This window comes from Aspergillus pseudodeflectus, assembly GCF_044049435.1.
Source record: "Aspergillus pseudodeflectus strain CBS 756.74 chromosome Unknown BJX68scaffold_3, whole genome shotgun sequence".
Lineage (NCBI taxonomy): Eukaryota > Fungi > Ascomycota > Eurotiomycetes > Eurotiales > Aspergillaceae > Aspergillus > Aspergillus pseudodeflectus.
The window spans coordinates 878412-904955 of NW_027263779.1; the positions used below are offsets into that span (position 1 = coordinate 878412).

Consider the following 26544-nt stretch of genomic DNA (forward strand, 5'->3'; position numbering starts at 1 on the left):
TATTCTGGGCCACCATAGCTATTGGCTGAGTCCTTCGGGGCCGCCTCCGTCCCCACAACTCTAGGACCGGCAGGGCTGCCTCCAACCGCTTCACATGGCGTGAAGAGTGATTTATTGTCGCAAAAAGTCATTAAACGTCTTCCCTTCCGCGGCTTTCGCTCAAATGCGCAGCAAAGGCCCCCGTGAGAGGGAAAAAAGATTGGACCCAGTCGTGCCGTTCTTCATCCCCTGGCTACTTTGTACGCCCGGCTTTTGCTAGAGGCCATTTTTTGTTTTTATTTCAACAACCCCTTCAACAGCACAATGTCTTCGACTGGCGATCAGCAAAAGAGGCGTGTCACAATTGTCGGCGCGGGGCTTTTCGGCCTTACAACCGCCCTAGAGCTGACGAAGCGAGGATACAATGTCCTGGTGCTCGACCGCGACCTCGCTCCTGTGCGGGATGGATCGAGTGTGGATATTTCGAGAGTTATTAGACCAGATTACGCTGATAGATTCTACGCACAGATGGGGGTCGAGGCCATGAAGGGATGGGAAGGCGAGTTTTCATCATTTTTCCATCGTAGCGGGCTCCTCTGCGTTGCCCAGGGCAAGAGCCACGCCTATCTGGAATCCTCTCGGCAAAACGTGGACAAGATGGGCATTCACGTCGAGGCTCGCGCAGATGATGCACTTCGCGACTACTGCCCAGCGATACAGGGCGACCTTGCGGATACAGCGGGCTATTTCAATCCAATCTGTGGTTGGGCGGATGCGCAGCAGAGTATCCAATTCTTGGCCCGTCAATGTATCGATGCCGGGGTTTCGTTTCTCTCTGGTGCCGCTGGTACGGTCGTGTCGCTTGTTCCAGATGGTGCTCAGGTCGTTGGCCTGAAGACGCGTGCTGGATCTGTGCTCCAAGCGGACCTGATTGTTCTGGCAACGGGGGCGTGGACACCGCATCTTGTTGAAATGGACAACCTCGCGATTTCAACCAGCCAGCCAGTCGGGTTCATACAGTTGACAAACGAAGAAGCCAACCAGCTCAAAGATTGTCCTGTAATCATCAACCTCTCCACGGGCTGGTTCGTCTTCCCTCCAACGCCGGGGACCAACATCCTCAAGATGGCTCGACATGGCTACGGCTACGAAACATGTCGACAGTCGTCTCGCACCAAAAAGCCTATTTCGGCGCCGTTGCTGAGCTTTGGCAATACAAACCCCGATTTCCTACCTGTGGACGCCGAGGCAGCACTGCGAGATGGGTTGGCATCCTTCTTCCCCCAATTCGCTGACAAACGCTTCTGCAACCGGCGACTGTGCTGGTACTCGGATACCCGTCAGGGTGACTTTGTGGTCGACTTTCATCCATCGTTTAAAAACCTCTTCGTTGCTACGGGTGATAGTGGCCAGTGAGTCTTTGGACCTCCAACTTGTTTTGCTGCTGCACGATTTTCTAACTCGGAGACAAGCGCGTTCAAATTCTTGCCCATTCTGGGGCGCTACATTGTGGACACTTTGGAGCACAAAGCGGACCCCGATCAGAAGGCAAGGTGGGCATGGAAGCAGACGTCGATTCCTATAACCCGGGGTGATGGCAGTCGAGGAGGACCACCAAGACGGCTTCTGAAGAAGGACGAACAGGCTCGATTATAAAGCATAAATACGGCGCTTCTTGAATTAGATTCTACGTGCCCTCGTCGTCAACCCAACTTGAAGCTTCCGCCAGGGCCGCCGAAACACCTTCCACATTGCCTTGCGTTATCAACCTGAAAAACATATCTGGTCTTGTTTGGAAAGCATGCTCTGCGATCTATTTTCCCAAGTGAATTCGACGTCATAGGGCTTGGAGACAAGCAATGTCGCATGTTGCTGCGGAGCCGGCGCTTGCGTTTCCATTTCCTTCCATACTTCCTCCCCAGTTGGGGTTGGACTCGTAGCCTGAATCTTTGCTGCTGGGACAAATAAGAGGCAGGACCTTGCTGATGTAGTGCAGCTTGATTATCAAGTTCACATTAACGCCGTCGTGTGCATACAGCATGTGCGGATACGGGCGGGAAGACAATTCAACAGTCGGCTTTTCAAGGGCGCCGGGGAAAAACGGATAGTCGTCCAGCGAGCTAAAGCGGCCTATTCGTGACTCCAGGGCCTCTTGCTCGTACAGCAGGAAGTCCATCAGACTTAGGTGGTGGTTGCCTCTGAGTTTCTCAATTTCCACGGCGCCGGGAATATAGATATCTTTGTTTAGTGGGAACAGCCCTTTCGACGAGGGAGAAAAGGATTGTATCTTCGAGTCGACTTGGCACTGTTGCATCAACGAAGAATATTTCCATGACAGAGTGTTTTGGGATAGACACAGGCACCGAGATGAGAAGCTGACTTACATTAACTGCGCATGGATTCGAGTCGGGTCTAGCGCTGTATGACCATCACCAATAATCCTAGATGTCGCCTTGGCTTGAAGGTTGTTGCTAGCCATTTTAGAGGTAAGGGGCTGCGTGATGGAACCACCTTACTGAGTACTGCGATAAGAAGCGAACCCTTTTTCCGTTGTTACGTGAGCAACGTCGAGTAGTTAAATAGATGCTAGATGAGTCAGGTGGCTATTACACGGCTACCTCAGGTGGGTACGGTTATGTACCGCGCGCGCTGACTACCATGGCGAATCCAATTGGATGATGACATAAATATACCGATCGCTGCAGTGTAGAATGGATTATCCCGTAAACGATCCGGCGGGCGGCCGTATTCGTTGGCTGGGTCCAAGAGCCAACTGTGTTCTTGGCCAGCCTTGCAGAGGATACGGAATATCCACCATATCAATCATCTGTTAGAGATGTGATGTTTCCTTTGGCGCAGGGAAGTCACTGCGTCTCTTTTTTTGGTTTCTAGTTCTACATTCAGATGGATCTTAAATTGTCTTGCGGGAGCTGTTGTGCATGGATCTTAGATAAGAATAGCTAAAACTCAACACCGAGGTATTCTAAACCCAACTCTGTTATTTCTTGCTTAATTTGATACCAATCGACCAGAGGGATGGCTTTCGATAATGCTTGTCATTACTGGCTGCAGCATGGCTTGTGCCTTTGTACATTGGCACTCAAAAAAATAATAGACTACTACTACTATGGTAAGCTGCAAGTGGAGAGCCGAAGCCTGTAAGCTTGACAATAAACGGAACACGGCGTTCATATAATCTTGTCTTAATTTTGAAAAAATGTCTACTGTCAGCTGCTCGCGCTCGGCATTGAGAATATGCCACAGATGTGGTTGAAGAGTTGATACTGCGTGTTGCGAGTTCTCCCACCGCACCTATTGTTAGAATTGACCCATCAGATCACTGTGCGAACTACATCATCAATAGCGGCCGCAACATAGCGAACATTTCCTTCGTTCACTATAGAGTCATGTAAGTAAGGTCCATGGACCTGTCTTGAGGGATACATACGGCCAGAAATTGACACTCGACCCGATCGCAGCATGTATATGTGATGTCGATCTCGGAGCGCAAGGACTTGGTGCTCAGACAGCCCGATGTAGCTGAACATTCCAATCTATTCAAGTATGCGTCAGGCCCAGAAATATCTCCCGCAGCATCCAGCCCAATTCTTTAAAAGTAATGCTCCCAACTTACCTGGTTTACAACGTGCTTCCAGTCCCCGGGCGTCCTCAGCCGCACCAACTCAATGTAAAGTGCGTGGCGCATGCGTCGTATTCTCTCACTCATTGTCTTGAGATCCGCAAGCCAATTATCTCTCATGCGCTCGTTGCCGAGCACCGTGCGCACTATCTCTGCGCCTGCCCTGGGGGCCATCGAGTATTCACCACGGACGAGGTTGCATAAACACCCCCGGAGTCTGTCTGAGACATCAACTGCCGTAGCGGCGCTTGCAACAACGTGTAGCGCTCCAACTCGTTGTCCGTACAAGCCAAAGTTCTTTGAGAATGACTGCGCAACGCAAAACTCCAACTCCGGCACCTGGTTGAAAAAGTGTCGAATCGCCCACGCATCCCGGTCGACGTCGCTAGATGCAAACCCTTGGTAGGCGAGGTCGAAGAATGGAATCAGGCGTTTACGCAGGCACAATTGGGCCAGTGTCGCCCATTGTTCGTTGGTTGGATCAGCTCCAGTCGGGTTATGGGCACAGGCATGGAAAACCACCACATCATTTTCGTTCGACAGATCCTCCAGGGTCCGAACTGTTCCCTCGAAATCAAACTTCCTCAGGCGGTCGTTGTAGTATGGATACATTTTCATCGAGACGCCACACAGGTCCCAAATCGTCTGATGGTTAGCCCACGTTGGATCCGGGATCCAGACGCAACCTGGCCGCACATTCCGAGTCAACAGCTCCGCTCCAAGTCGGTTTGCGCCAGTGCCAGACACGGTTTGTATGGAGACGACTCGGTTTCTTCTGTTTGTGTTTGTTTTTTTCGTCGGAAGCCCTGCGCAATCTCCACCAGTTTTGCCAAATCCGAAAACCAGGTCAGCCGCCAGCCGCAGGAATTCTCCGTCACCTTGTATCCCCAGATACTCGTGCCTATGGACGTTGCGCGCTTCATGCAGTTCTCGCTCCGCTTCCTCAACAACTCGCAGCGGCCATGGGGTTCCATCGGCTGTCCGGTAAACTCCTATGCCTAGGTTGACTTTGTGGGGATAGTTGTCCAGCATGTAGGCCTCGTTGACGGCAAAGGGCTCGTCTGGCAGTGTTTCGGGTAAGCCAGCAAACAGCGAGCTGGGAGGATCCTGCTCTGCCATGGCTGGGAGTTCCGCCAGCGACCCCATTTTATGTAACAAGACCAAAACGAAAGAAAAAAAGAGTTTAACAAAGGCAAGAAATTCGCAGACTGCGAATGCGATTCTGTCCTCGGTGTTATGAACCCAGATGTATTGTTGACATTGGTCGAAACAGCCGTCCCTGGCTACTGCCGGTGGGATGCTTTACCCTGACTTATCCGCCCATATCCGCTCATTTCCTACCAAGACAGCTTGATCAAAAGGTACCTAAAATCTATTTTTAAGTTCGAAAATACTCTCTAAAGTAAACTATTTGGTTGGCAGAAAATATACCCCATTCGGACAAGACACTGGTGGGTACGGTGACCTCCCCCCGTTCCCACCAAGACAGAGCGTGGGGGGCGAATCTGGGGTTGGCACCATTTCCCCCAGATATGGGGAGTTAAAGAATGGGGCTCTCCCCATAATAGCAGCAAAGGCAGTGCATTGTCCCAGCACCCAAATTTCTGTTACCCCTATCAATCTGTTTACACCTCGTTCCAAGCCTGCCACAAGAGCAAAATTATGGCCACTGTGGATAAAAAACAACCACCAAACGACGCCAACGAGCGATCTTTCGTTCTGGACGGTGAAACCGGTCCGTGCCAGCAGGGCGACGACGCGCCCATCAAAGACACAATTTTGCCCGCACGCCTGCAGGATCCATTCGAGGGTGATGAATGTCGTGGGGTACAATATCGGGTAATGAAGTGGTGGTGTGTCTGCTTTCTCCTTTCCCTTCCATGTTAAAAGAATAGTAGTAACCAGAGCTATAGGCACTGTGCTATATGTATGCGCTCACACTACAAGTCGAGCTTTTTATAATGGTCGCTAAAACCCAGCAATTCTAGTGATGATCGCCCAGTCAATCTCACTGGGCGTTCTTTCACTTCCATCTTCAATGGCCACATTAGGCCTCATTCCGTGAGTTTGCGCGCTTTCCTTAGAGATTATGTCTACTAAACGCATTGCTTTGCTTAGCGGGTGTATTCTTATTATCGGCATGGGTATCCTGACAACATACACTGGCTACGTGCTTGGACAGTTCAAAGTCCGCCATCCACAGATTCATAATATGTCGGATGCAGCAGAGATTCTCTTTGGCCCCTGGGGTCGTGAGATTGTCATGATTGCTCAGATTATCTTTTTCATATTCCTAATGGGTGCCCATATATTGACCTTTTCAATTATGATGAATACCCTAACAGACCATGCCGCCTGCACGATTCTATTCTGTCTCGCAGGCGCTGTTCTTTCCTTTATACTCACTCTATCAAGACGGCTACAGGAAGTCTCATACTTGGGAATAATCTGTAGGAGCAATGCCCCCTATCAACATGTTTCCTGTGCTAACTATAAGATCCAAGCGTCGTTGTCGATCTTCACTGCTGTAATGATCACAGTCATTGCTATTGGCGTTGAAGCTCCTAATCCCGGGGACGCCCATGCAATACGCCATCCAACGCTGCTTTCTGGTTTCTCAGCCTCGCTTAATGTGGTAATATCCTTTGCTGGCCACTTAGCATTCTTTAGCTTCCAAGCTGAGCTAGCAGAGCCAAAGGACTTTACAAAAGCCCTTATTACCCTCCAGATTACAGACACCTTCCTCTATCTTATGGCTGCCGTCGTCATCTATTATTATGCAGGCGCCAGTGTTAGGAGTCCCGCCTTCCTAAGTACAAGCCCAACTATTGCTAAGGTTGCCTTTGGAACTGCTATTGGCACAATTGTGATTGCAGGAGTTATTATTGGGCACGTGGGCGCAAAAACAATATACGTGCGCCTATTCCGCGGTACTAATAGGATGAGCCAGCGGTCCCTTGTATCATATGGTACCTGGCTGGTCATCGTACTGAGCCTGTGGATCATTGCCTGGGTAATTGCCAATGCAATCCCCGTCTTCAATGACCTGCTCAGCCTGCTGGCCGCGGCCTTTGGCAGCTGGTTCTCTTTCGGACTCGAGGGCCTCTTCTGGCTGCATATGAACCGTGGGGGATACGCTCGGTCCCCACGAAGCATTGCGTTGACTGGCCTCAATGTTTTCCTGGTCCTTATTTGCTGCTTGATGGTAGGTTTCTGTAATTTCTTTGCGTTTTGGTGCTTTACCCCACACCGGCGCACCACTCTCTTTGTCCTGGATTTTGCTGACCGGGGTCAATACACAACACACAGTGCGGAATGGGCCTCTGGACGACTGGAAGAAGTATCTCGCTTAGTGCAAAGACTGCTCATAAAGCGTTCTCTTGTGCGGATAACAGGTAGGGCCGTATGCTATGGCGGAACCGCCTGTTGGCTGCAACATGACGAAGTTCCCGTCAACTCCCTTGCTTGGGTCAGTCGTTGGGACTTCATGTCAGACTTCGCCTTGAAACCACTACAATTGGCTGGGGAGTTTTCAACACTGCAGTTTTCGTCCATTATAAGGACGTGTTGGTAGTAGCACCTGCGTTTTGCTTTGCGGTCTTGTCAAATTTCAACGACGTATAGGTTGTTCAGATACAATAATCGGACTTTTGATTACATAGGAGAGGCGCATTCATATGACATGCATAATCTTGAGGGGTACAATTAAGCAGTCCTTGTCCAATAGAGCTTTATTTTCCAGATGCAAGGGAATCATAGTCGTTGCTCTAGTGCTTATAATTCCCTTCTGGCCGCATAACTCTTTGGCCGCCCGGTTACTGTTGGAGTAAACCCCGTTCAACACACGCAAAAAAAAAAAAAAAAATACATACCATCCTGGCAACCAATCTTGGCTGGTAATCCTGATTCCTTAAATACCATGTCGCCACTGCGACCCCTAGCTCAGAGCAAAAGAAACAACTTCGTACGTTTCGCCTCACACAACTAGTCCAGCTTAACAACAAGGCGACAGGCGACAGGCGACAGGCGACAGATAATAACCTCGGAACGCGGGGGGAGACACCCGTCCCCACCAGGTGCAGTGTCCGGGCAGCTGAACTCCACTACCTGCCCAGGTGATACCCGCTCATACAAACTGGTCTTCCGCAAATATATAAGCTTCTGCACGCACATGACAGCGGCTGACGAGCACGGCCCAATTTGTACAACAATCGCCATTCCCAACAAAATGCCCTTCGAAACCTTATCCAGTTCCACGCTGCACCGTATCCCTCACCTCGAGGGAGCACCGTCCTATGTCCATTTCGGTCGGTTATTGCCCTTATTCCGGGATACTGCCAAGCCTATCCTGTTTGTCTTTTTTTGTGCAGGTGATCTGACAATAATCCATCCCACAATACAGTTGATACATTTGGAACCCCCGACACCGCCGGCGGAATCCGGGACCCACTGACCGGCTCCTTGTTCTACATCGAGCATACGAGCGATGAGCAGGAGTTGCGGCCCTACGACTATGATGAGACTGGCGTTGTTTTGAAAGGTCAGTCAGTGCTCGCTTACGGGTACCCTGAATTTCATTTTTGTCCCGTATTAGCGCAGCTGGAGTATTAATGGGTGTGTATCTATCGAATAGGGGTTCTGACGATTGAAGACGAAGCCGGCAAGACGGCAACTCTGGGAAAGGGGGACACGTTTTTCATCCACCGTGGTAGCCGCATCAAGTTCACGACGCCCGACTTTGGTATTGCGTTCAAGGGGGCGGCGCGCTGGAAACGTGTTTCAAAGCTATAGACCGATCTGACCTTTGCCCCGCGCGGGAGTCAAGTGGGAAACTCGCTTGTTGTTTCCTTCTGCAATGAGCCGGAGCTGTCGCTGGACCTTGTTATAGAATCAATCACCTATCCATATAACCCCTTATCCCGCAGAAACTCTCAAAAGGGCGTATATGGAACTCCACTGCCACGGCACAGCGTTTCGCGAGAGACATCACTTAGCCTTTAATTGGCGCTATGGAGGAGAGATGTGGAGGGCGTTCGACAACGATGAACCACTGCGCGGTGGCAAGCCATGAGTTGCCAATCAGGGCAACATATCCATTGCGCCTGTTCGGGCCGCCGCCGCGGCTGCTCGCGAAGGTTAGCTTGAGGAGCTCTGAAGAACGTCAAGTGTCCCTTCATCAACCTGTGAAGGTCTGGGAAATGTTGATGTATCTCCATTGCGGATGGACTTTTTTCTGGGGGCGGCGAATCTGTTTGAATACCATGCTCTGTAAAAAAAAAACAATATAATGTAGATTAGATACTCTAAATTAAGTACTAGCTTGATACCTGAGCTAGTCATTAGCCTCTGTTATATATGGCTAGTACAGCCAAGATATAATTATGCTTATATACTATATTTATATGGTTTCACAAGGAATCTACCAAGTACCACCTCAGGCATCGCTGCCCTAGCATAGGCAGGTAGGTACGCTGCCTAAGGCACCAACAGTGGTCATCCTCAGCACTCGACTAAGAGAGGCTATTCTTGCAGTGTTACATCTCACCCCCAACCCCACACAAAAGCACAACAATTCTGGAAATCAAGGAAAATATGCCCTGGCCACGCATCTAATTCCACGAACTTGGTAACTAAACCTGGCTGCCCAGCTAGCTGCACTACTATATATAATTCTTGCTAATATAACTCTGGAACCTTTATATTCCCTTTCGAGAGCCATGGTAGTCTTGCTATATAAGCCTGTGCCATACTTAAATCGCACCTCACAAATCTATTAGATTATATAATTATGGATATCTACGCGGGCACGGGGGGTCCTATGCTATCTATTAAATGCATGCTAAAAAGCAAAGTAAAGAGGGAGGGGCATAATCCTATATAGTTTATCTTAATAGATATATTCTTGCCTATAGATGCGTGGGCGGTGATAGCCAAGAAGTAGCAGTTTCCTCGATGCTCTCCAGGCAGAAGAGATGAGAGGCGGTCACGAACGGAATGGGGAGAAATATAAGAACGGTAATAGCAAGAGAAACAACGAGATGGAAAGAAATTGGAATGATAAAGTTGCAAGTGGTGGATAACAGCTTCGGTGAAGAGGTTGTCGAATAATGGTTGCTGGGGTAAAGGATAAGGTCGAAGAATAGGAACAATAGATTGAAGGATGAGATAAGAAATATTGCAGTCGGAAAGAAAGAAACAAAGTAACAATGAGTAAAAGAAATAAATGAGAGCTTGCGCCTGACGCATCTTGCCGGGCTGGTAATATAAATTCAGGTGGTCTCTCCGACACTGTCCTTGCCGACGCAAAGTCTCATGCTTTGGACGCCTCACGCAGCCTCAGCATTGCACAGCCTCGCCATTATGAAAACGGCACCTTGTCCCTTGGACAAACTGCCTGCTCTGGCACTCTGGCAAACATCTCGTGCCTTGTGCTTCTCATTCAGTCTCGGCATTCCGCCGCCTTGCCATTATGAAAATGGCATCTTGTCTCTGGGACACCCGTGGATATTTGCAGAGGCATTCTGCCCTGAGGACATACTGCTTCCTTACACCAAGTCCCCTGTCTAGAATCTCCGCACCAGTATTTGCATGACCGGCCTGTGGATAGGCATTACCCCTGTTCATCTGCTTTTATTGGGAAAATCGTAATGAAACGATGCGTATATTCGAGATGAATCACGCTTTGGGAGTGCTAGACGTCAAGCCTACACAGATAGGATTAAGACGTATATAGATACCAGACAACAAGTGTGAAGGCACAGCCCTACGCTACACCTTGGCTACATCGAATCGCCCGCTCAGCCGAATCCAAATGCCAGCGGCATATGTTCAGCATCGAATCCAACTTACCTACCTGCTCGAGGGGCAAGTTGCTGTTGAAATGTACCAAGTCAGAAATAAATCTAAATGCATCTTGCAAGGCAGCCAGATCCGTCCTTGCAGTTAGATCCCAGGGTTCGTCTAGTATATGCATTGTCAGAGTGACAAAGGAGGCAAAAACAGCCATTAACACACTCCTGTAATTTGTCAGCTGGAACACACTTGAAGCTCGTAACAGGTACAGTAAGTCATACCGAACAGCGACTGGTGCGTAGATGGGACAATAGCGAGTGAGGCTCAGGGCCTTGCGAGCTGAGCGAGCGCAAGCAGCGAGGGGCCCAGCCTGGAGTTGTGGAGTATCTGCATGGGCGAGATAGGCTGCTCTGTGCAGGATAATGACAGTGTGATGATAGGTGAGGAGAAGGAGGACAATATAGAGTCGAGAGAACGAAGACTCCTCCATAATGTCGAGCGAGGCCTCGCACTCTGGGTGGACGGATATTCGCCACGCTCGTAGCTGCGACGAGAGATCTTCTATTAATGACGGCTGATAATGTGCATTGCTAGAGTAGAGCATGGTAAAGATGCGTCCTCGAATAACGGCGAGCTGGCATACGTGTTGGCCGAAGGGGAGCTTGAATCCATTGGGGAGGAGTATTGTGCCCGACTTATCGTTGACGGACCGTGGCATGTCAACATCGAAGTTGCTGTCGTCTTCGCAGGGGGCGAGGCCTTGAATGAAGGATGTCCTGGTTGTGTCAGACTCGTTTACTGTAAGAGCAAAAAATAAAAGAAAAGAAAAACTGGAATACATCTTATCAAGAACGTAGCCGACCCAAAAGACACGCGCTCTTCTCTCTTGAACGACTCCTCCAACGCGAAATGAATGGGCCTGCTCGGCTCGAAGGGTCCTGGCTTTGCGGATGGCGATACCAAGCAGACTATACGTTAATGGGTATTCGAGACTGCAACTCATAAGAAGTACCTAAAACGCTTAGACAGTCACTTAAGCTGGCAAGGGTGTCTTTACACAAACCATGCCTAGTAAAGCTTCCACGTCGCCTAATGTTGGAGACTTGAAGATCAATCTCGGAATAGTGTCTATAGCATTTTTGAGATATCTGTCGCACTTAATATTGTTTTCTGTCGTGTCCGGATACCGTAGGGTCTGATACTTGTAGCCCATGGCGAGCACGATATTAAGGGATGCCCAAGCGGGTATGTCATCGCGTATAGACGGATCTATATATGTTCGTTCAGTGAGCCACTGGTCGATGTATTCGCGAAACAAGGGGAATGCCAGGTGAACCGAGTCAGAGAACATGAGAATCATCTGCAAGAGTTCGCCTTCGTCTGGTAGAGGAGCGAATTCCTGTGGAAGACTCGTCGTCGCAAATAAGTCTGTTTCGCAGCGACCTGTGTCAACTTTTGCAAGTTGTGAAATGGCAAACTCAACATTGTGTCGAAAGTCATCCGCAAAATTAGCGAGCAGGCGAGGATCATTGAGCAGGTCGCTCGATCGTGCTTTTTGGGTTAGTACAAGAGTGTAAGGAAGGAAGAAAGGATCGCGTCATACTGTTTCCATATATCCAGTCATACAATACAACCTTGGACCGCTGCCTGCTGGAGATGAAGGTTGAGGCATCTGAATCAGATGTCCTTGGAAAGACATGCGATGGATGTGTCCCCGTCTGCCTAATGGTCTGAGGTGTGATGATGCAGGCGATTCCTCGGGCTTCGCAGGCGATGCAAGATGGAGACCCGTCGGTCTTTTCGCATCTGCTCTTGCTCCGTCTGCAGTGGTCACATGCCTAGAACAAGTCAGCAGAGACATCGGACGATACTCTGTTCAACAACCTTTCGCATTCGAACTCGAGACCATTTGCGTCCGCTAGTGTTTAGGGACGAGTCCATTGAGATACACTACACAACGCAGCTTGAGGTGAATTCCGACGGCGCGGATAGAATGAGAGAAGAATCGATCACCGATACCCGACGGAGCTTGTGTTATGCGCTGCCCATCCCATAAGTGGAAAACCGCATTAGGGGGGAAAGAATCCCACGCCAGGCCGCCATAGTGGGTCAGATATCAGCTAACGGCGTGAGCTGATATTAATCTTATTGGTGGTCTTTACAATACTCGGGTCCACTGTGTCGGCAGTTATGGAGACAAGCTCTGCACAAGAGCATTTATGCAGGATGGCCAGACATCGCACAAGACATGCATAAATCAGCCAGCCAGTGGAGCAGTGGCAGACGATACTCTGGGGTAGGATTGTGCACTTGCAACCGGTGTTATCGGTTCTTGGCTCACCACTCGGCCCGGGTCAAGGCTGCATCGCACGGAGTCCCGAATGCCAACTCGGCCACGGGCCATCCACCCCCTACTTAATCGCACCGCGTCCTCACTCCGTTTGTTTGCCCAACTCGTGCTTATCCCACGGCGATCATCCCTCGCATAACACTTTGGCAATAGATCTTCAGATCCTGAGCACGTTCCTTGTCATCTTATTTTCTTTATACTTCTATCACTAGTTCTTTATTTATGGAAAGTCGAAACGACGCACCCGATGGACGACTGTCAGCCATGTCTACCATAGCCGAGATCGATAACTCACGACTCGAAGAGCGCGACGTTGAAAAAGAAGCCAATCCCGAGCCTGGAAGCAACTCGACAGCAGTCAAAAAGGTCTTCCCCGAAACTGACCTCAGTCGGGGCATTGTCGGATGGGAGGGACAAGATGACCCCAACAACCCCCAGAACTTTGCACCTGGCAAGAAATGGGGTCTGCTCGGCCTGATCAGTGCATTTACCCTGGTATCACCACTCGCGTCAAGCATGTTTGCTCCCGCTGTATCCTACATGGCTGCGGACTTTCGCGAAACCAACCAGACCATACTGTCTTTTACCGTCAGTGTTTTCCTACTAGGATACACGGTATGTTATGACCTAGCCCTGCAATATGAGCTGTGACGAGTTCAATTCCTGCCTTGGCTGACCAGTGTTCGATCTACAGTTCGGTCCTTGCCTCCTCGCCCCGCTCAGCGAAATCTATGGCCGCCGTGTTGTTCTCAGTTTCTCCAACTGGTTTTTCGTTGTCTGGCAGATCGGCTGTGCCCTAGCTCAAAACATCGAGACGGAAATCATATGCCGCTTCTTCGCAGGCATTGGAGGAGCGGGCTGCATTACCCTCGGAGCAGGTGTTATTGCAGACCTCTTCCCGATTGAGCAAAGAGGCAAAGCCACTGCAATCTGGGGTCTTGGTCCCCTCATGGGCCCAGTCATTGGTCCAATTGCTGGCGGGTTTATTGGTCAGGAAGCCGGCTGGCGCTGGTCCTTTTGGGTTTTACTCATTGCCGGTGGGGTCCTGAGTCTCGCCATCGAAGTCCTCAATCGGGAGACGTTCGCCCCGGTGCTTATCAGATGGAAGACAGCCAAGCTGGCAAAGGAGACTGGCCGGACAGATTTGCGCAGTGCCTACGAGCAGGGGAATGGAAAGCAGGGTGCGGAGCCAGTTCGTGTGGAAGAGGCTCTGAAGCTGGGTTTGCAGCGACCTTTCCATTTGCTGGTCAAGTCTCCAATCGTACTCCTCCTCTCCACTTACATGGTGAGATCCAACTCCCTCTTATGGTTCTGATACGGACGTAGTGCTGACGGGTGGGTCGAATATAGTCATTCGTTTACGGTCTCCTATATCTTTTCTTCACCACAATTTCCTCCGTCTTCAGAACGCAGTACGGTTTCTCGACAGGACTATCCGGCCTCGCCTATCTTGGTATCGGAATGGGTTTCGCAGTCGGACTTGCCTTTATGGCCCTCACCAACGATAGAATGCTCGTCCGGGCCACCAGGCACAACGGCGGGGTATTCGAACCCGAGATGCGTTTGCCGCTGATGATTTTCTTTTCGAGCATTCTACCCATCTCCTTCTTCTGGTACGGATGGACAGTCGAAAAGGAAGTTCACTGGATCGTACCCATTATCGGAATGTTCCCCTTTGGCGTGGCTATGATGGGTGTATACATGCCCATCCAAACATACGTGATCGATTGCTATCCGAAGTACGCCGCGTCTGCTAACGCCACCTTAACTGCCACAAGGTCCTTGGTTGGTGCGCTGCTGCCACTTGCGGGGCCTACCATGTTTAGTGACCTTGGTCTTGGCTGGGGTAATTCGCTACTTGGGTTCCTGGCTCTGGCATTTGTGCCGGTCCCTATCCTCTTCACGCGGTACGGGAAGACCATCCGTGAGCGGTGGCCTGTGGACCTTGATGGGGGGAAGGCTTGATGGGTGAGGGTACATTCCACCACCATAAAAATCTTTTCAATTTGATACAACATTATTAGACTTAGAGTTGGTGTAGAGGGGCTCGCCTCCAGCACTCATTATCTCCGCTGTACGCGTTTTTGTTATTTCCATATCGTATAATATGAACATGCATTTCTCTTCTTCGCTGTGCACAACGTATCTGGTAACGAGCCATTCGAACGTTCCATCAGTTGAACTCCCAGTGATAGACATACTATACCATTATATTCACATTGCTGGACACTATCATGATTGCGCATCATACCTCTCATGTATATTCGCTGCTTTCTGACGTACCAAGTATTACAGGAGCACTCACCTGCGAAACAGATTAACGAGCATAGGCCTCCCATATAGTCACCACAGTCGTCTCGAAGATTTCGCGTAGTGAGTGGGGGAAATATATAAAAGTACTGGTTAGAGAAATCTCCGTTTGACCAGGCCAGAGCGAAGGGAACTTGACCGATCCGATGAATGGATAAGTTAAGACTCTGGGTGTGGTGGTCGATATCTCACGCTGCGCCTCCTTTCCAAGTGCTTGGCTCTGCGCTTGAGTGCCATACAAGCCCGCACAGGCTCGCATTCCCTGAGCCCCGTGTTCCTCGCATGGATAGTGGCTATTGGCAGTGATCCAGAGAACCTCGTATTCCCATCGTGCCAAGCGGGGCGCAGGGCTGAACCTTGAAAGACCCTTGATGTTGCTCGATCTTGAATAAAACATCAGCAACACCCCCGCCTCCCCCCACAGCCATCCTCGTAGTCTGCGATCCCTTGCAACCAAACTCATCTCAGCTTCACTCCGCTGCACTCAATAATGGCCCCCTCTATCGCAACAACAGGTACAGCCGTCCTCATCTGGACAATCCTCACCGGCCTCGCAACCAGCGAGATAACCTACCCAGCAGCCGTCTCAATCTCCCTCCTCTTCCCCGCAAACAAAACGTACAACACCAACGCGACACTCGGGTCGCCACCGGCAATCCTCGCAATCCACAACGCTGAGCTCGCGTACCGCCATGAATTCAGCATCATTTGGCGCATCGTCAGCGCCGACAGTGTGCCCTATGAGTGGCAGACGCTCCAGACCCGGTCGCAGAACAAAGCGCGCGGCCTCGCAGAGTCCGATCTCACCACAAACACCTTCCAGTACCACGCCGACGGGGTCGCCATCGTACCACTGCAGGATCCCATCCGGACAGAGGCTCGCGCGGGCAGCTATCGCGTCGAGTGGGACTATGCGACGACACCGTGTATCCCCGAGGGCGAGAGCTCGGTGTATTCATCCACGCGCCAGCCGATTGCGTCCGGGGCGCACTGGTTCGAGCTTATGGATGACGGGTCCGGGGAAGAATTTGGAATCGACGTCGAAGAGTGTCCTGGGTATGGGTCGTCGTGGACACTGGGGGATAGCACGGATTGCCCCGCCGAAGGGACGGAGGTGGTGGCTGGGGACCGGGACCGGGAGGCGTGTGCGTCGCGGCTGCAGAGTGAGGAGCAGGTGCAGTGTATCTGGGATTATCTAAGGACTGGAGAGAATGAGACGCAGCTGTGTCTGGGGGCGTTTGATAGAGTGGATGCGGATTGGCCAATGTATTACACGCCGGGGAGCGGTGCTTCTGCAGATGATGATGAGGGTGACGATGATGATGATAGCGAACAAGACGGCGGAGATGAGGAGGACGACACTAGTACTGGCGACTCTACAGATGGCCCCCGCGATCTTGCGCCTTCACATCGGCCGGCTCTGGCTGGGCTGGTTGTTGCGGTGTTTGCGGCGGTGGTTATGGCCTTGTGAAATCTTGGATACCCGGTTTGGTTTGGCTTGCTCGCTCTTCGTCGTTTCATAGTGATAACCCCGGCAATTGCCATATCCGATTCTTGGTTTCACCATTATACCAAAGCTTCTCAGCCCAAAATACCAAAATCACGTACTGCTGGATGGATCTCATGCTCAGGCTGTCTCCACTACCTCTAGCTCGAGTCTCACGCTTAAAGTCAAGTATTGGTTCATTGAATTGAACTCAAAAGGCAAGAATCCACAACAAGGACTTTGCGAGAAATAGGTAACCCAAATCAGGTTAATTTGAAAAGCCGAGAGTGCAGGTCGAGCATCCTCTCACCAGGTTACTCTAATTTCCGTCACTCAAAAGCTGAAGAATCGTGTCTTCAATGTCTCTTCATGAATACGCACCGGGATGAGGTGCATCAGGTAGTCATAGTAAACCCGTTTCCTGAATGGCGAACCCTCCTTGCACTCCACATGTGCTAGTGTCCGCACTTCACTCGACAGCCCCCTATGAATTACCGTCTGGGGACAAGGCACATCTGACGACCAGGAGCGGGCTAAGAGCTGATTCGAGGAAAAAGAATATGATTCTGACATGCTCAAACCGAGCTTGCTTGGCAGTGCCATCCTGCAGTGCCAGGCGTACTCCGGGCGTACACCGTGTCGCTCCGCTTACGCCTTACGGGGGACCCAACTGGGGCGCCTGATCACGCCTGTGGCTTGCGCCCGCGCTAGCCGGATCCCGTCTAGATTCGCTCTCGTCGTATAGATTGGGGTTAGTGGTTTTGGCGGGGTTGGTTGCGATCGGCTCTATAAATCATCTTCTGTTGCTCCTTTCATGGAGCACTTCCAAATCAATTGCCTGCTTTCTCCTCTTTCCTCTTTCTTTCCCCCTTTACCGCTGCAGTAGCACTCGGCCATATCAGGAAATCAAAATGCTGGAGAAAACATTCCGCTCCTACACAGCCGAACAAGGCAAAGCCTACGTCCAGAACCGGCTCGACTACCACCCCAACCTTTACAACACGGTCTTGAGCCACCACACCTCGACTGGTGGGAAGCTGGACCTGGTCCTCGACGTTGGCTGCGGCCCGGGCCTAGCAATTGCCAACCTCGCGCCGCACTTCACCACAGCCATCGGTCTCGACCCGTCCGAAGGAATGATCGCGACTGCGCGCTCCCGCGTCGCCAATTTGCCCACCTCCGCTTCGGCAACGCCCATCCGCTTCGAGGTCTCAACGGCCGAAGAACTAGGTCGGGACCTTGACCCCGCCGTCGCAGACGCCAGCGTCGACCTCATCGTCGTCGCGACCGCCGCACACTGGTTCGACATGCCGGCCTTCTGGACGAGTGCGGCCCGCGTCCTCAAGCCCAGTGGCACCGTCGCCATCTGGGCGAGTGGACACATGGCCGTACATCCGGATATGCCCAACGCCGGTGCAATCCAGGAGGCCATGGACCGGATTGAGACACAGTACGTGCAGCAGCATTTCACGCCGGGAAACTGGATGACACGCGACCGCTATGAAAATCTCGGTCTCCCCTGGACGGTTGAACCAAAAGTTTCCGGGTTCGACTCGGCGTCGTTTGTAAGGAAGGATTGGGACGCTCGGGACGAGGACTTTTATGCAGTTGGGCAGCCGGAGGTGGGGCTTGATGCGTTTGAGAGGATGATTGGGACAGGGAGTCCGATCACGAGGTGGCGCGAGGCGAACCCGACCCTTGTGGGGACAGAGAGCGATGTTGTAAGGATATTTAGGAGGGAGATTGAGCGGTTGCTGAGGGAGACTGGCGTGAAGGAAGGTGAAGAGAAGGTTCGGGGGGCGACGACGGGGTTTCTCTTGATGGTGAAGCGGGACGCTTAAGTGGTGGGAGTAAGGCAATGACACTCTTGCCACGTGGTAGTCCAGGAAAGATAGAGAGCGTACCTAGTCGTAGTTTACAATAGATCGTCATCATGTGTTTTTTTGATGTATCGTAGATTGCATCGCATTGCATACTAGCATGCCATGGTACGTAGGGGTCCTTCCTGGTTCGGTCAGGAAGGTGCGTCTGGACTGCTGCCATGGAAACAGGACGGTTGCGCCTTCCTTGCGATGCAACTTGACACCCAGGGAAGGAGCGACCTAGACCTTCTTCAGGGCTCTTTCCCGTTCTATCATAGATAGGTACAGCTTTTGCGCTGCAGCTGGACATAGGTCGCGCCGACGAGTAATTAACTTGTTCAGAGCATTGCCTATACGTGTTAGTAATCTCAAGCATAGTCTGAATCTTGATTAGAACAGGTTAGGCGCGGATACCGAAACTGCTATGGCGACTACGACGTTATGAATAACTTGACAGTCGCAATGCGAAGTCAATGAGACGGTCAAAGACAACATCGGCGATATCTCGGGTGATGTGTTCGGAGTACTCGGTAGTGAGACATCGACCGGCCGTTCGGGGCCGGCGGCTATTAGGATAAATCCAGCGAATCTTGCTTGCACACTGCAAACCGGGTGGGGTTGAGGAATGGAGTGGGACAGATAAATCGGAAGAGCTGCAAAGGGTGTGGCTCTTGGGCAACGATTGACCAAGTTTTCATAGTAGAAATATAAACGATGTGATTATTTTGAAAAAGCCTGCTCCGATGCTGGCTTGGCTTCTCTATGCATGACTCGTGATCTTCAATATTGCCATGGCTATCGCTCGATATCCTCCCATGAGATCCGCGGGCAGCTCCTCGTCGAAAGGCAACGCTAGCAATCGAGCCTGCTGTCCGAACGCCTCTGCACACTGCCACGTATGATTCATACCCTCAGCTACATCAAGCTCGATTTCCGCTCCATCTTTCTTCGCCTGCAGCACCATATCTTCAATGTCATAGAGAAAGACGTACTCTTCAGCGCCGGCAGTGATCACAGTGCGATTCGGCAGAATATCCGCCCATGACCCGCGTGCTTCACGGCCCAGTGCGAAGTTTCCGTAGACGAGATCAATATCGGACGTGGCGTCGCACAGAATCCACTGGCAGTATGCATCAAGAGATCTCTTGAACAGTCGTTCCTCCCAGTGGAGGTCCAAGGCGCGTGGGTGTGATGTGTGTAGATTCATCCATGGACTTACCAGCACAGCAGCCGCCGGACGGAGGTCATCTCTATCGGCGTCAGTGTCTGGTTTTGTGCCGCGTCGCTCGTTCATTCCCACAAGAAGAGACATGATGACATGCCCGCCTGCCGAGTCACCAATCACCACGATCTTGGACGAGTCAACAGACAAGTCACGACGGAGCCAGTCGTACGCCGCTATAGCTTCATCGCGCTGTTTTGGGAACGTGGCCTTGGGTGCCAGAGTATAGTCCAACGAGAATATAGCGGCAATCACGTTGTGCCGTTGGAGAACCTCGGCGAGGAACACATGTTCGGGCGCACCGACGCTTGGATGACCTGAGACATAGCCACCGCCATGAGCGTGCAGGAGTACAAGATCGGCATCGCGAGGTTCGACAGGTTCAGTAGACAGTCCCCGACAAATCCAGTATCCATAAAACTCGGATGTCCGTACAGGCTCAAAAATGTGTGGTATGTGGCCATAACGGATTGAGGTTTTGAGATTAGTGCCGCTGGTATCGGATGCCGTGTACCATTGCCAGACTGAAAGCGGGACATGATTTCCCAAGCTGCCTTCCAGAAACTGTTTAGTTTGTGTATCGCAGACTCTCGCGTTAGAATTCATACCATGTCATTGTATGTCGGAAAATATGCTCGCGCAATGGTGGAGGCTTATATGTGTTCCACGGCCACCATCGCCGGAGCAGCGTGGTGCTTACTACCCATGGCAGTCGAAAACAGAGGGTGAGCCCTGTCTGGACAATATCAGATATCGTGACAGGTGGGCTTGGATTTGGCTCGAGAATCGACTCCATTGATTTTGAGGAAGATCCTGGGGAGGCAGCGCCATGTCTGCACGAATTGGGGGCCGAAGCTTTTATAAGGCGCCTCCAAATGAATTGAGGCTAATAGCCGCTGTCGATGAATTTATCCGAATCATCCCTTCGATATTCTACAAAAATCTGCATCAACAATGTTTGCGATAACTACCGTGCAGCTCAGCTTCAGAGCGAAATATTGAGTCGTTCTGTTGCACATGGAGGACATTCGTCGAACCATGTGAACTTGGGGACAGCTTCCTGTCAACCTCGGTTCTCCGATTTTCTGTCGAGGATCGATCAAGAGTGGAGAGGTACAGATGGAAACGACTGAGACGCATCCGCCAATGAAGGCGCGAAGGGTCGATTCAGCCATTGTCGGCGGATCGCAAGTGATTCCGGATCAGGTTTAGGCGGAGTGGTCATCTTCTCTCAGTCGAACCATTTCCGCTACATTCCGTCGATCCCAAGGTATATAATGGGCTGGTCGGCATGCCTGAGCGAGGACTTCTTTCAGCAGTGTCAGAAACCATGGGCGCCAAATTCTTCCTTCCACTGCTTAGCTTGTTCGTCTTCTACGCCATTTTCCATTTCTTCGAAATTAATGGCGCGAACAAGCTCGTCCTCGAATCTATCGAGGCAAAAAAGCTCCCAGCAAGCGATGCGTCCTTGCGCACAGTTTACACGGGAATTGCGCCTTTCGATGAGCTACTTGCTGTCTTGACTGTCTTCTTCTGGCCGACTACGGACGGCAGCAATCTTTCTTTGCTGGTGCACTCGATCGCGTTCTCAGGAACCTTTGGCTCTGCCTGGGTTCTAGTGAGCTTGGAGGCATGGAGGAGGGGAAACGCCTGGACGACTGTCGCCTTCCCCATGGTCATTGGTCTTCTCGCGCAGGTGATGACATTCGCATTTGCGGCCCCGCTCTACTGTGCGATCCAATTGTTCACGTCTGTTACTGCTGTGAAACCAAATGCAGAGAACATTCGGGTTCCTCGGGCAGTTCTGAACGCGCTCCCATTCGTGTTTGCCGTTGGTTTCATGCTCCCGACAGGGTTATTGCTTCTTCCCGTCTCCGAGCAGGTTGACACAGACCTCAAGCAGCTTATCATCGCTCTTTGGCAACCGTGGCCTGCATATGTCTCCATCCTGCTGACCACTGTCCACGTCCTGTTCTCCCCGTTCACCAGTAACGACCACACCGTCGAAGGCGGACGCGCGACTCTGCGGTCCTTTCGATGGGTTTACGCCTTTGCCTTCGCTCTCACCACCATAAGCCACATTACCTCGTGGATTATCCCTCTCGCGACTGTTGCGGCACCGCAGTTGTTCAAAGAGGAGTATTTGGAGGCTCTCCATCCGCTGGCTGTATTCGACATTCCGAAACCGTGGGAGACACCGACTCTGGTAGAGGACGTTGGAGCGGGGGTGCACGCTTTCCTGCGCTGGGATTATATCATTGGTTCTGTGGGCATTTTGATCTGGACCGTCAGCTTGTACCAGACGGCTCACCGTGTCGTATACGGTCGCGCCGGATGCGTCGGGCTGTTTGTCAAGGTTGTTGCCCTGTCGATCTTGGCTGGGCCGGTTGGGGCTGCTGTCGAGTTGATGTGGGAACGTGATGAGTTAGTGATCAACGAGCTGGGCGGATTAAAAAGGACAGCACCGGTGGGCAAGAAGGTGGCGTAGGAGCTTAGGAGGTGGAGGATGATTGTTTATTTTCTCCAGAAGATTGCAGTTGCAAACACTGCAAAAAATCCTTGTTGGGGAAAAGAGCACAAACAAAGAGACTGACCGCTTGCCAGTTTGGTAGATCTTCCGCTTACTGTACCCCGCAGAAATTTCTGGGCTCAGAAGTTCAGGATAAGCTCTCGCTTTATCTTTGTAGGCTTCGCTGTAATACTAGCGTTCTATGGTCTGAGTGGAATCTATTACCTTTTTCTTGGCCAACAAAGTTGCATGACTGTGGCTTCGTCTGAACCGGCTGCCAGCACACGGACGGCTTGCGGTTCACCGGTCCTCCTCGTCGCTACTCGCAGTCAGCTTGGCCAGCCGTAGCCAGACCCCAGTCCAGGCCGGCGAGAATGCTCGGAGACAGCGAGCTTCAGGCGCTCAATAGCAGCTTGAAGACAGTTGCCGACGATAATCAGCGCCATCATCAAGAGCTTCATAGGCTACTCGACCAATTTCACTTTTTGTTGGAGAGCTATAACCGACTCAAAAGTGACTATGAGGAAGAAAAGGAAGGACGTGAGCGATACAAGAAGCTTGCCAGAGCCCAGGTGTGCCTGCATTTATTACATTTATCACAGCACTAGGCTTATATGTTCTGTTCAGGAGCGAAATCCATTTATCCTCGTCCTAGTCGATGGTGATGGCTATCTTGTAAGCTGAGCGTTCCTGCGCGTGAATCCAAGACCATAACTACTAATCTTGTATAGTTCAAGGAATATTTGATCAAGGCTGGAGCCGAAGGTGGCGTTAAAGCCGCTCGGGTACTGAATGATTCTATTAGGGAGCTTGCACACGAACGACTCGGAATCGAAGCAGACCAATGTCGAATCATGGTGCGTATATACTCCAATATTTTGGGCTTGTCGAAGTCTATGGCAAGGTCCGGACTAGTGGGACATGAGGCGCGCTCCTTGTCAACGTTTGCTTCCAGCTTTACACGCGCACAAGACCTGTTCGACTATGTTGATGCCGGAGATAAGAAGGAGGGAGCGGATTACAAAATTAGGGGTATGGCCTGCTGTAAGCTTAGACGGCGGATGTGTATAACTCACTACTGGCAGAAATGTTCCGCTTGTTCGCAGATAACAATCAGTGCAAGCATATATTCTTTGCTGGTTGCCATGATACTGGATATCTCTCGTTGATCACACCATACCGCGGGAAGACCGATCGAATAACCCTTGTCAAAGCTGCTTCTTTCCATCCTGAGTTTGAGAGGCTCGATCTTCCCGTGAGGGAGCTTCCTACTGTTTTTATGTCAACTCAGTCAACCGGAAACCGTGCACCGTCGCCAACCATCTCAATTCCAACTGCTCCTAAGCTCTGCACGTACTATCAAAAGGTAAATCATTTGTTTCTCTCATTCCCGAAAGCATTGGCTGACTTTTGATTTTGTCCTAGGGCACATGCCGATACGGTAGCTCATGTAAGAAGATACACATATCGCCCGGTCAGCAGCTGTCGAAATCACCCGAATATTCCACCCGGCTCTCGATCTCCTCGCAAGATAAGAACCATACCACTGCGCGCGAATCAGAATTCTACTCCAAGAACCTTCCGTATATGACTGTCAAGTCGCTGGACTTTATACCGGTGAACAAAAACGGAGAGCGTATCGACACATACGTACCGCCGCCTTCTCCGGAAGTGTGGGAAGCATACGTTCAGCGTTCGAAAGTACGTAAGTTATGCAACAATTATCATCTCGGTGGCAGTTGTGGCAATGAAATCTGCGAGTTTGACCATAGTCCCGTGGGCTCCGACTCACTTAACGTCATGAAACATATACTCCGCCAACACGTGTGCTCAAAAGGCACCAAGTGTCGCGCTTTGAACTGCTATGTTGGCCACCACTGCCAAAAAGGTGGATGCCGGGGTAGTAAACCCTGTAGGTTTGGCTGGCGCGGTCACACACTGGATCTCACTGTATCTCAGTGGGAAACGCCCTTTGAAAGGTCGACGTCCGCAGACTCTTCAGCGAGTCCGGATTCGGTTGACAACGACTCTGGCGCCTGGACTACTACCGGCTGGGGTGATTCGAATGGATCTCCCCTTGAGCCTTCATTTAACCACACATTGAGCAATATGCGACTATGAAGAAGAAACATAAACTGGCCACCTCTGCGGAGGGCAAGCCGCGTATCGATATATTGCTGGGATACGCAAGGAATCGAGATTGAGGAATGAGAAAGACCGGCGCGCAAACCGGTGTTGGACAAAACGGGCTCTTATGGGGCCGGGAAATATTTTTAACAACCTACGTATCCTCTTATAAATGTGTCGACGTCTATGAAGTTCTAAATTGCGTAGCAGCTTGTTCAAATTGACCTATTCCAGTGCGATTCGCAGAATCTTGGTTTCCCAGATGTTGTTCAACCTTGGCTTGCGATATGGTTCGCTGATCGCGCCAAGATGAAGCCATATCCAACCCCTCCTCGTATTCCAGGCCCGCCACAGTCAAATCTGGTTAGCCAGTCCACATTCTCGTATTCTCAGCATGCTTCCCCATTTAGTAGTGGCCCCTCCCACTTCTCTGACCCCAAAATTATTTTCTGACATCCACAGTCATGGTTGGAGTTCCGCGCAGCAAGGGCTGCCAGACGTGTCTTCAACGGCGCGTCAAGGTTGGTCCACCTGTCCTTGAGATATGACGGTATAATTGTCTGATCCTAACAAGCATCCTTTCATGGTAGTGTGATCTTACCCATCCAGAATGCCTTCAGTGCTCAAGACGCCTCATGAAATGCCCCGGCTTCGAGAAGCGATGGAAGTTCTGTAACCAGACCTCTGGACTGATCGAAAATAAGCCTCGAGCTCGATCCACACGCCACGCGCGACCGACCCAGCTGCGTTCTGCCCCGGTAGCGTCATCGAATGGCACGATTGATGAGCGCGTGGAGCCGAATCTGGTGGTTCGGGCGTTTGATCTGCAGGGCAAGGAGATCTTCTGCAGCTTCCTGCTGGCCAGCTTCCCTGCCCAGTTTGCATCCTGCGGAGGAAGGGTGGACGTAAATTGGATAGATTACGCGCGCCAACCAGTCCTTGATGCACCACAAGCTCTCACCTGGGCGTTCCGCTCGATTGCGACGTTGCATATGGGACTGACGTATCATGACCCCGAAAAGATCACCAGTAGCAGACACATGTACAGCCAATCCCTGAAATTTCTCTCGGATCTCGTCTCTCATCCTCGGTATCAGCGTGGTGCCGAGACTCTGGCTGCAGCTATATTGCTGAACATTTATGAAATGCGAGATGGCATCAGCCCACTCTCTTGGCTCGCTCATGCGCAGGGCTTGGCTACAATCATTCAACTTCGTGGCCCGGAAGCCCATAGGACGGGATTTGGAACGACTCTGCTCAAATCCTGTCGGTCGATCCTGGTGTCCGAGGCCTTTATCCGCGGTGGGAGATGCTTCCTGGATAAACCCGAATGGCAGACCTTCCTACGCGAAGTGGTCGAATCAGAAACCAAAAGCTCCAGGGGCAGCAAGCTCGGCATACTTGTCGACCGTGCTTTCATCGAAGTCAGCTGCTGTCCGAGGTGGCTTATGGAAACCAGAATGCTCCTAGAAGCGCCGCTCGATACCGCCCCATCCACATCGATTCCTCCACTAGAGCTCTTACGCAGAATGACGCAGAGTAGGGATACGCTCAGCATAATCCAACAGCAGCTAGAGGTTGCCCTTTCACGCCAAGGCACGCCAGTTATTGATACATCATGGGAGGATTTCATCGGCCCAATAGCGTTCAACTTCATCGGCGCTTTTGCCCAGTCGGCTATGAATGGGATTCGGTTGGCTATCGCGCTCCTAGACCATCTTATTGGTCTAGTGCGGGCGCATTTGCTTCTCTATGAAGATAACTCTGGCGATTGTCTGTCATCCTCCTCAGCGTCGGGAAGCCCGCGGTCTTTTATCGTCAACCCCTGGTCTGATCTGGGTTCGCACAGTGCGGCTTGGCAGCTGGATTTTGATCCGGATTACGGTTTGGGCTTGTTTTATATGACGAGGGAGACGGCTGGCTGGATGGATCGCATGATGATGTCCATGGGGTTGCTTGGTGTGAGGCCGAGAGTGACTCCTCAGACCTACTAGTGCATCTTTCTCTTTTCTGTTGGCATTAGCGCGCATTTTCAGCTGGGTTCGGTAGTCAATCTCAACATTCACAAGCAGCTTCCTGGAGAACTATCCTGTATGTAAAATTTCGTGTCCGCAAACCCTGTGGTAAGGAGAGAAAAGCTCTTACCCAGCTGCCGAGTAGTCGGTCATCAACAAGACTGACTCGGCGTGTGAATGTAACTCTAGAGTATGTGTCACTTTTGACTTCATTATTAGCTTCACTTTAGTAGTGACTGCAGACGTGTTGAC

The 26544-nt window shown here is 51.2% G+C and overlaps 12 protein-coding genes across 12 annotated transcripts; 9 read left to right on the forward strand and 3 right to left on the reverse strand.

Moving 5' to 3' along the window:
• Positions 1-303: 303 nt before the first annotated feature.
• On the forward strand, positions 304-1635 carry BJX68DRAFT_261936 (NAD(P)/FAD-dependent oxidoreductase; the record flags this gene model as incomplete). Its single annotated transcript, XM_071044320.1, has 2 exons — positions 304-1391; positions 1452-1635. The coding sequence occupies 2 exons, from the start codon at positions 304-306 to the stop codon at positions 1633-1635; spliced, it is 1272 nt and encodes a 423-aa protein (XP_070904439.1).
• Positions 1636-3311: 1676 nt separating this feature from the next.
• On the reverse strand, positions 3312-4738 carry BJX68DRAFT_252399 (putative aspartate transaminase; the record flags this gene model as incomplete). Its single annotated transcript, XM_071042560.1, has 3 exons — positions 3312-3376; positions 3428-3533; positions 3614-4738. The coding sequence occupies 3 exons, from the start codon at positions 4736-4738 to the stop codon at positions 3312-3314; spliced, it is 1296 nt and encodes a 431-aa protein (XP_070904440.1).
• A 543-nt stretch (positions 4739-5281) lies between these two features.
• Positions 5282-7018, forward strand: BJX68DRAFT_276802 (transmembrane amino acid transporter protein-domain-containing protein; the record flags this gene model as incomplete). The annotated part of the gene is made up of 5 exons (XM_071048186.1): positions 5282-5501; positions 5608-5680; positions 5738-6069; positions 6124-6824; positions 6929-7018. 5 exons carry the CDS (start codon positions 5282-5284, stop codon positions 7016-7018), a joined length of 1416 nt encoding a protein of 471 aa, XP_070904441.1.
• Positions 7019-7794: 776 nt separating this feature from the next.
• BJX68DRAFT_226353 (uncharacterized protein) lies at positions 7795-8853 on the forward strand. Its single transcript, XM_071038499.1, has 3 exons — positions 7795-7926; positions 8022-8159; positions 8253-8853. The coding sequence occupies exons 1-3, from the start codon at positions 7848-7850 to the stop codon at positions 8408-8410; spliced, it is 375 nt and encodes a 124-aa protein (XP_070904442.1). The 5' UTR covers positions 7795-7847; the 3' UTR covers positions 8411-8853.
• Positions 8610-12304, reverse strand: BJX68DRAFT_261939 (uncharacterized protein; the record flags this gene model as incomplete). Its single annotated transcript, XM_071044321.1, has 7 exons — positions 8610-8770; positions 10469-10635; positions 10693-11187; positions 11251-11423; positions 11475-11962; positions 12015-12249; positions 12296-12304. The coding sequence occupies 7 exons, from the start codon at positions 12302-12304 to the stop codon at positions 8610-8612; spliced, it is 1728 nt and encodes a 575-aa protein (XP_070904443.1).
• Positions 12305-12867: 563 nt separating this feature from the next.
• On the forward strand, positions 12868-14986 carry BJX68DRAFT_226366 (MFS transporter). The gene is made up of 3 exons (XM_071038500.1): positions 12868-13376; positions 13456-14046; positions 14112-14986. Exons 1-3 carry the CDS (start codon positions 12984-12986, stop codon positions 14724-14726), a joined length of 1599 nt encoding a protein of 532 aa, XP_070904444.1. The 5' UTR covers positions 12868-12983; the 3' UTR covers positions 14727-14986.
• Positions 14987-15561: 575 nt separating this feature from the next.
• On the forward strand, positions 15562-16542 carry BJX68DRAFT_261941 (uncharacterized protein; the record flags this gene model as incomplete). Its single annotated transcript, XM_071044322.1, has 1 exon — positions 15562-16542. One exon carries the CDS (start codon positions 15562-15564, stop codon positions 16540-16542), a length of 981 nt encoding a protein of 326 aa, XP_070904445.1.
• Positions 16543-16799: 257 nt separating this feature from the next.
• BJX68DRAFT_226372 (class I SAM-dependent methyltransferase) lies at positions 16800-18495 on the forward strand. Its single transcript, XM_071038501.1, has one exon. It carries the CDS (start codon positions 17469-17471, stop codon positions 18396-18398), a length of 930 nt encoding a protein of 309 aa, XP_070904446.1. The 5' UTR covers positions 16800-17468; the 3' UTR covers positions 18399-18495.
• A 630-nt stretch (positions 18496-19125) lies between these two features.
• On the reverse strand, positions 19126-20558 carry BJX68DRAFT_226376 (alpha/beta hydrolase). Its single transcript, XM_071038502.1, has 2 exons — positions 20250-20558; positions 19126-20191 (listed from the first exon to the last, which is right to left on the reverse strand). Exons 1-2 carry the CDS (start codon positions 20435-20437, stop codon positions 19180-19182), a joined length of 1200 nt encoding a protein of 399 aa, XP_070904447.1. The 5' UTR covers positions 20438-20558; the 3' UTR covers positions 19126-19179.
• BJX68DRAFT_226377 (uncharacterized protein) lies at positions 20553-22289 on the forward strand. Its single transcript, XM_071038503.1, has one exon. It carries the CDS (start codon positions 20933-20935, stop codon positions 22127-22129), a length of 1197 nt encoding a protein of 398 aa, XP_070904448.1. The 5' UTR covers positions 20553-20932; the 3' UTR covers positions 22130-22289.
• Positions 22290-22327: 38 nt separating this feature from the next.
• Positions 22328-24366, forward strand: BJX68DRAFT_116322 (zinc finger CCCH domain-containing protein). The gene is made up of 5 exons (XM_071036013.1): positions 22328-22722; positions 22778-22825; positions 22882-23182; positions 23236-23516; positions 23576-24366. Exons 1-5 carry the CDS (start codon positions 22525-22527, stop codon positions 24269-24271), a joined length of 1524 nt encoding a protein of 507 aa, XP_070904449.1. The 5' UTR covers positions 22328-22524; the 3' UTR covers positions 24272-24366.
• A 375-nt stretch (positions 24367-24741) lies between these two features.
• On the forward strand, positions 24742-26271 carry BJX68DRAFT_252402 (Zn(II)2Cys6 transcription factor; the record flags this gene model as incomplete). Its single annotated transcript, XM_071042561.1, has 2 exons — positions 24742-24798; positions 24868-26271. The coding sequence occupies 2 exons, from the start codon at positions 24742-24744 to the stop codon at positions 26269-26271; spliced, it is 1461 nt and encodes a 486-aa protein (XP_070904450.1).
• Positions 26272-26544: the final 273 nt, after the last annotated feature.

Excerpts from the sequence above, each read along its gene's own strand:
- BJX68DRAFT_116322 (XM_071036013.1), top strand. The coding sequence starts at position 22,525 with ATGCTCGGAGACAGCGAGCTTCAGGCGCTCAATAGCAGCTTGAAGACA. Across the intron at positions 22,723-22,777 it reads AGAAGCTTGCCAGAGCCCAG|GAGCGAAATCCATTTATCCT; the intron begins GTGTGCCTGCAT and ends TGTTCTGTTCAG. Across the intron at positions 23,517-23,575 it reads TCTGCACGTACTATCAAAAG|GGCACATGCCGATACGGTAG; the intron begins GTAAATCATTTG and ends ATTTTGTCCTAG.
- BJX68DRAFT_226353 (XM_071038499.1), top strand. The coding sequence starts at position 7,848 with ATGCCCTTCGAAACCTTATCCAGTTCCACGCTGCACCGTATCCCTCAC. Across the intron at positions 7,927-8,021 it reads ACCGTCCTATGTCCATTTCG|TTGATACATTTGGAACCCCC; the intron begins GTCGGTTATTGC and ends CCCACAATACAG. Across the intron at positions 8,160-8,252 it reads GACTGGCGTTGTTTTGAAAG|GGGTTCTGACGATTGAAGAC; the intron begins GTCAGTCAGTGC and ends TCTATCGAATAG.
- BJX68DRAFT_226372 (XM_071038501.1), top strand. The coding sequence starts at position 17,469 with ATGCTGGAGAAAACATTCCGCTCCTACACAGCCGAACAAGGCAAAGCC.
- BJX68DRAFT_226377 (XM_071038503.1), top strand. The coding sequence starts at position 20,933 with ATGCCTGAGCGAGGACTTCTTTCAGCAGTGTCAGAAACCATGGGCGCC.
- BJX68DRAFT_226376 (XM_071038502.1), bottom strand. The coding sequence starts at position 20,437 with ATGGAGTCGATTCTCGAGCCAAATCCAAGCCCACCTGTCACGATATCT. Across the intron at positions 20,192-20,249 it reads TTCCGACATACAATGACATG|CTTGGGAAATCATGTCCCGC; the intron begins GTATGAATTCTA and ends TCTGGAAGGCAG.
- BJX68DRAFT_226366 (XM_071038500.1), top strand. The coding sequence starts at position 12,984 with ATGGAAAGTCGAAACGACGCACCCGATGGACGACTGTCAGCCATGTCT. Across the intron at positions 13,377-13,455 it reads TTTTCCTACTAGGATACACG|TTCGGTCCTTGCCTCCTCGC; the intron begins GTATGTTATGAC and ends TTCGATCTACAG. Across the intron at positions 14,047-14,111 it reads TCCTCCTCTCCACTTACATG|TCATTCGTTTACGGTCTCCT; the intron begins GTGAGATCCAAC and ends GGTCGAATATAG.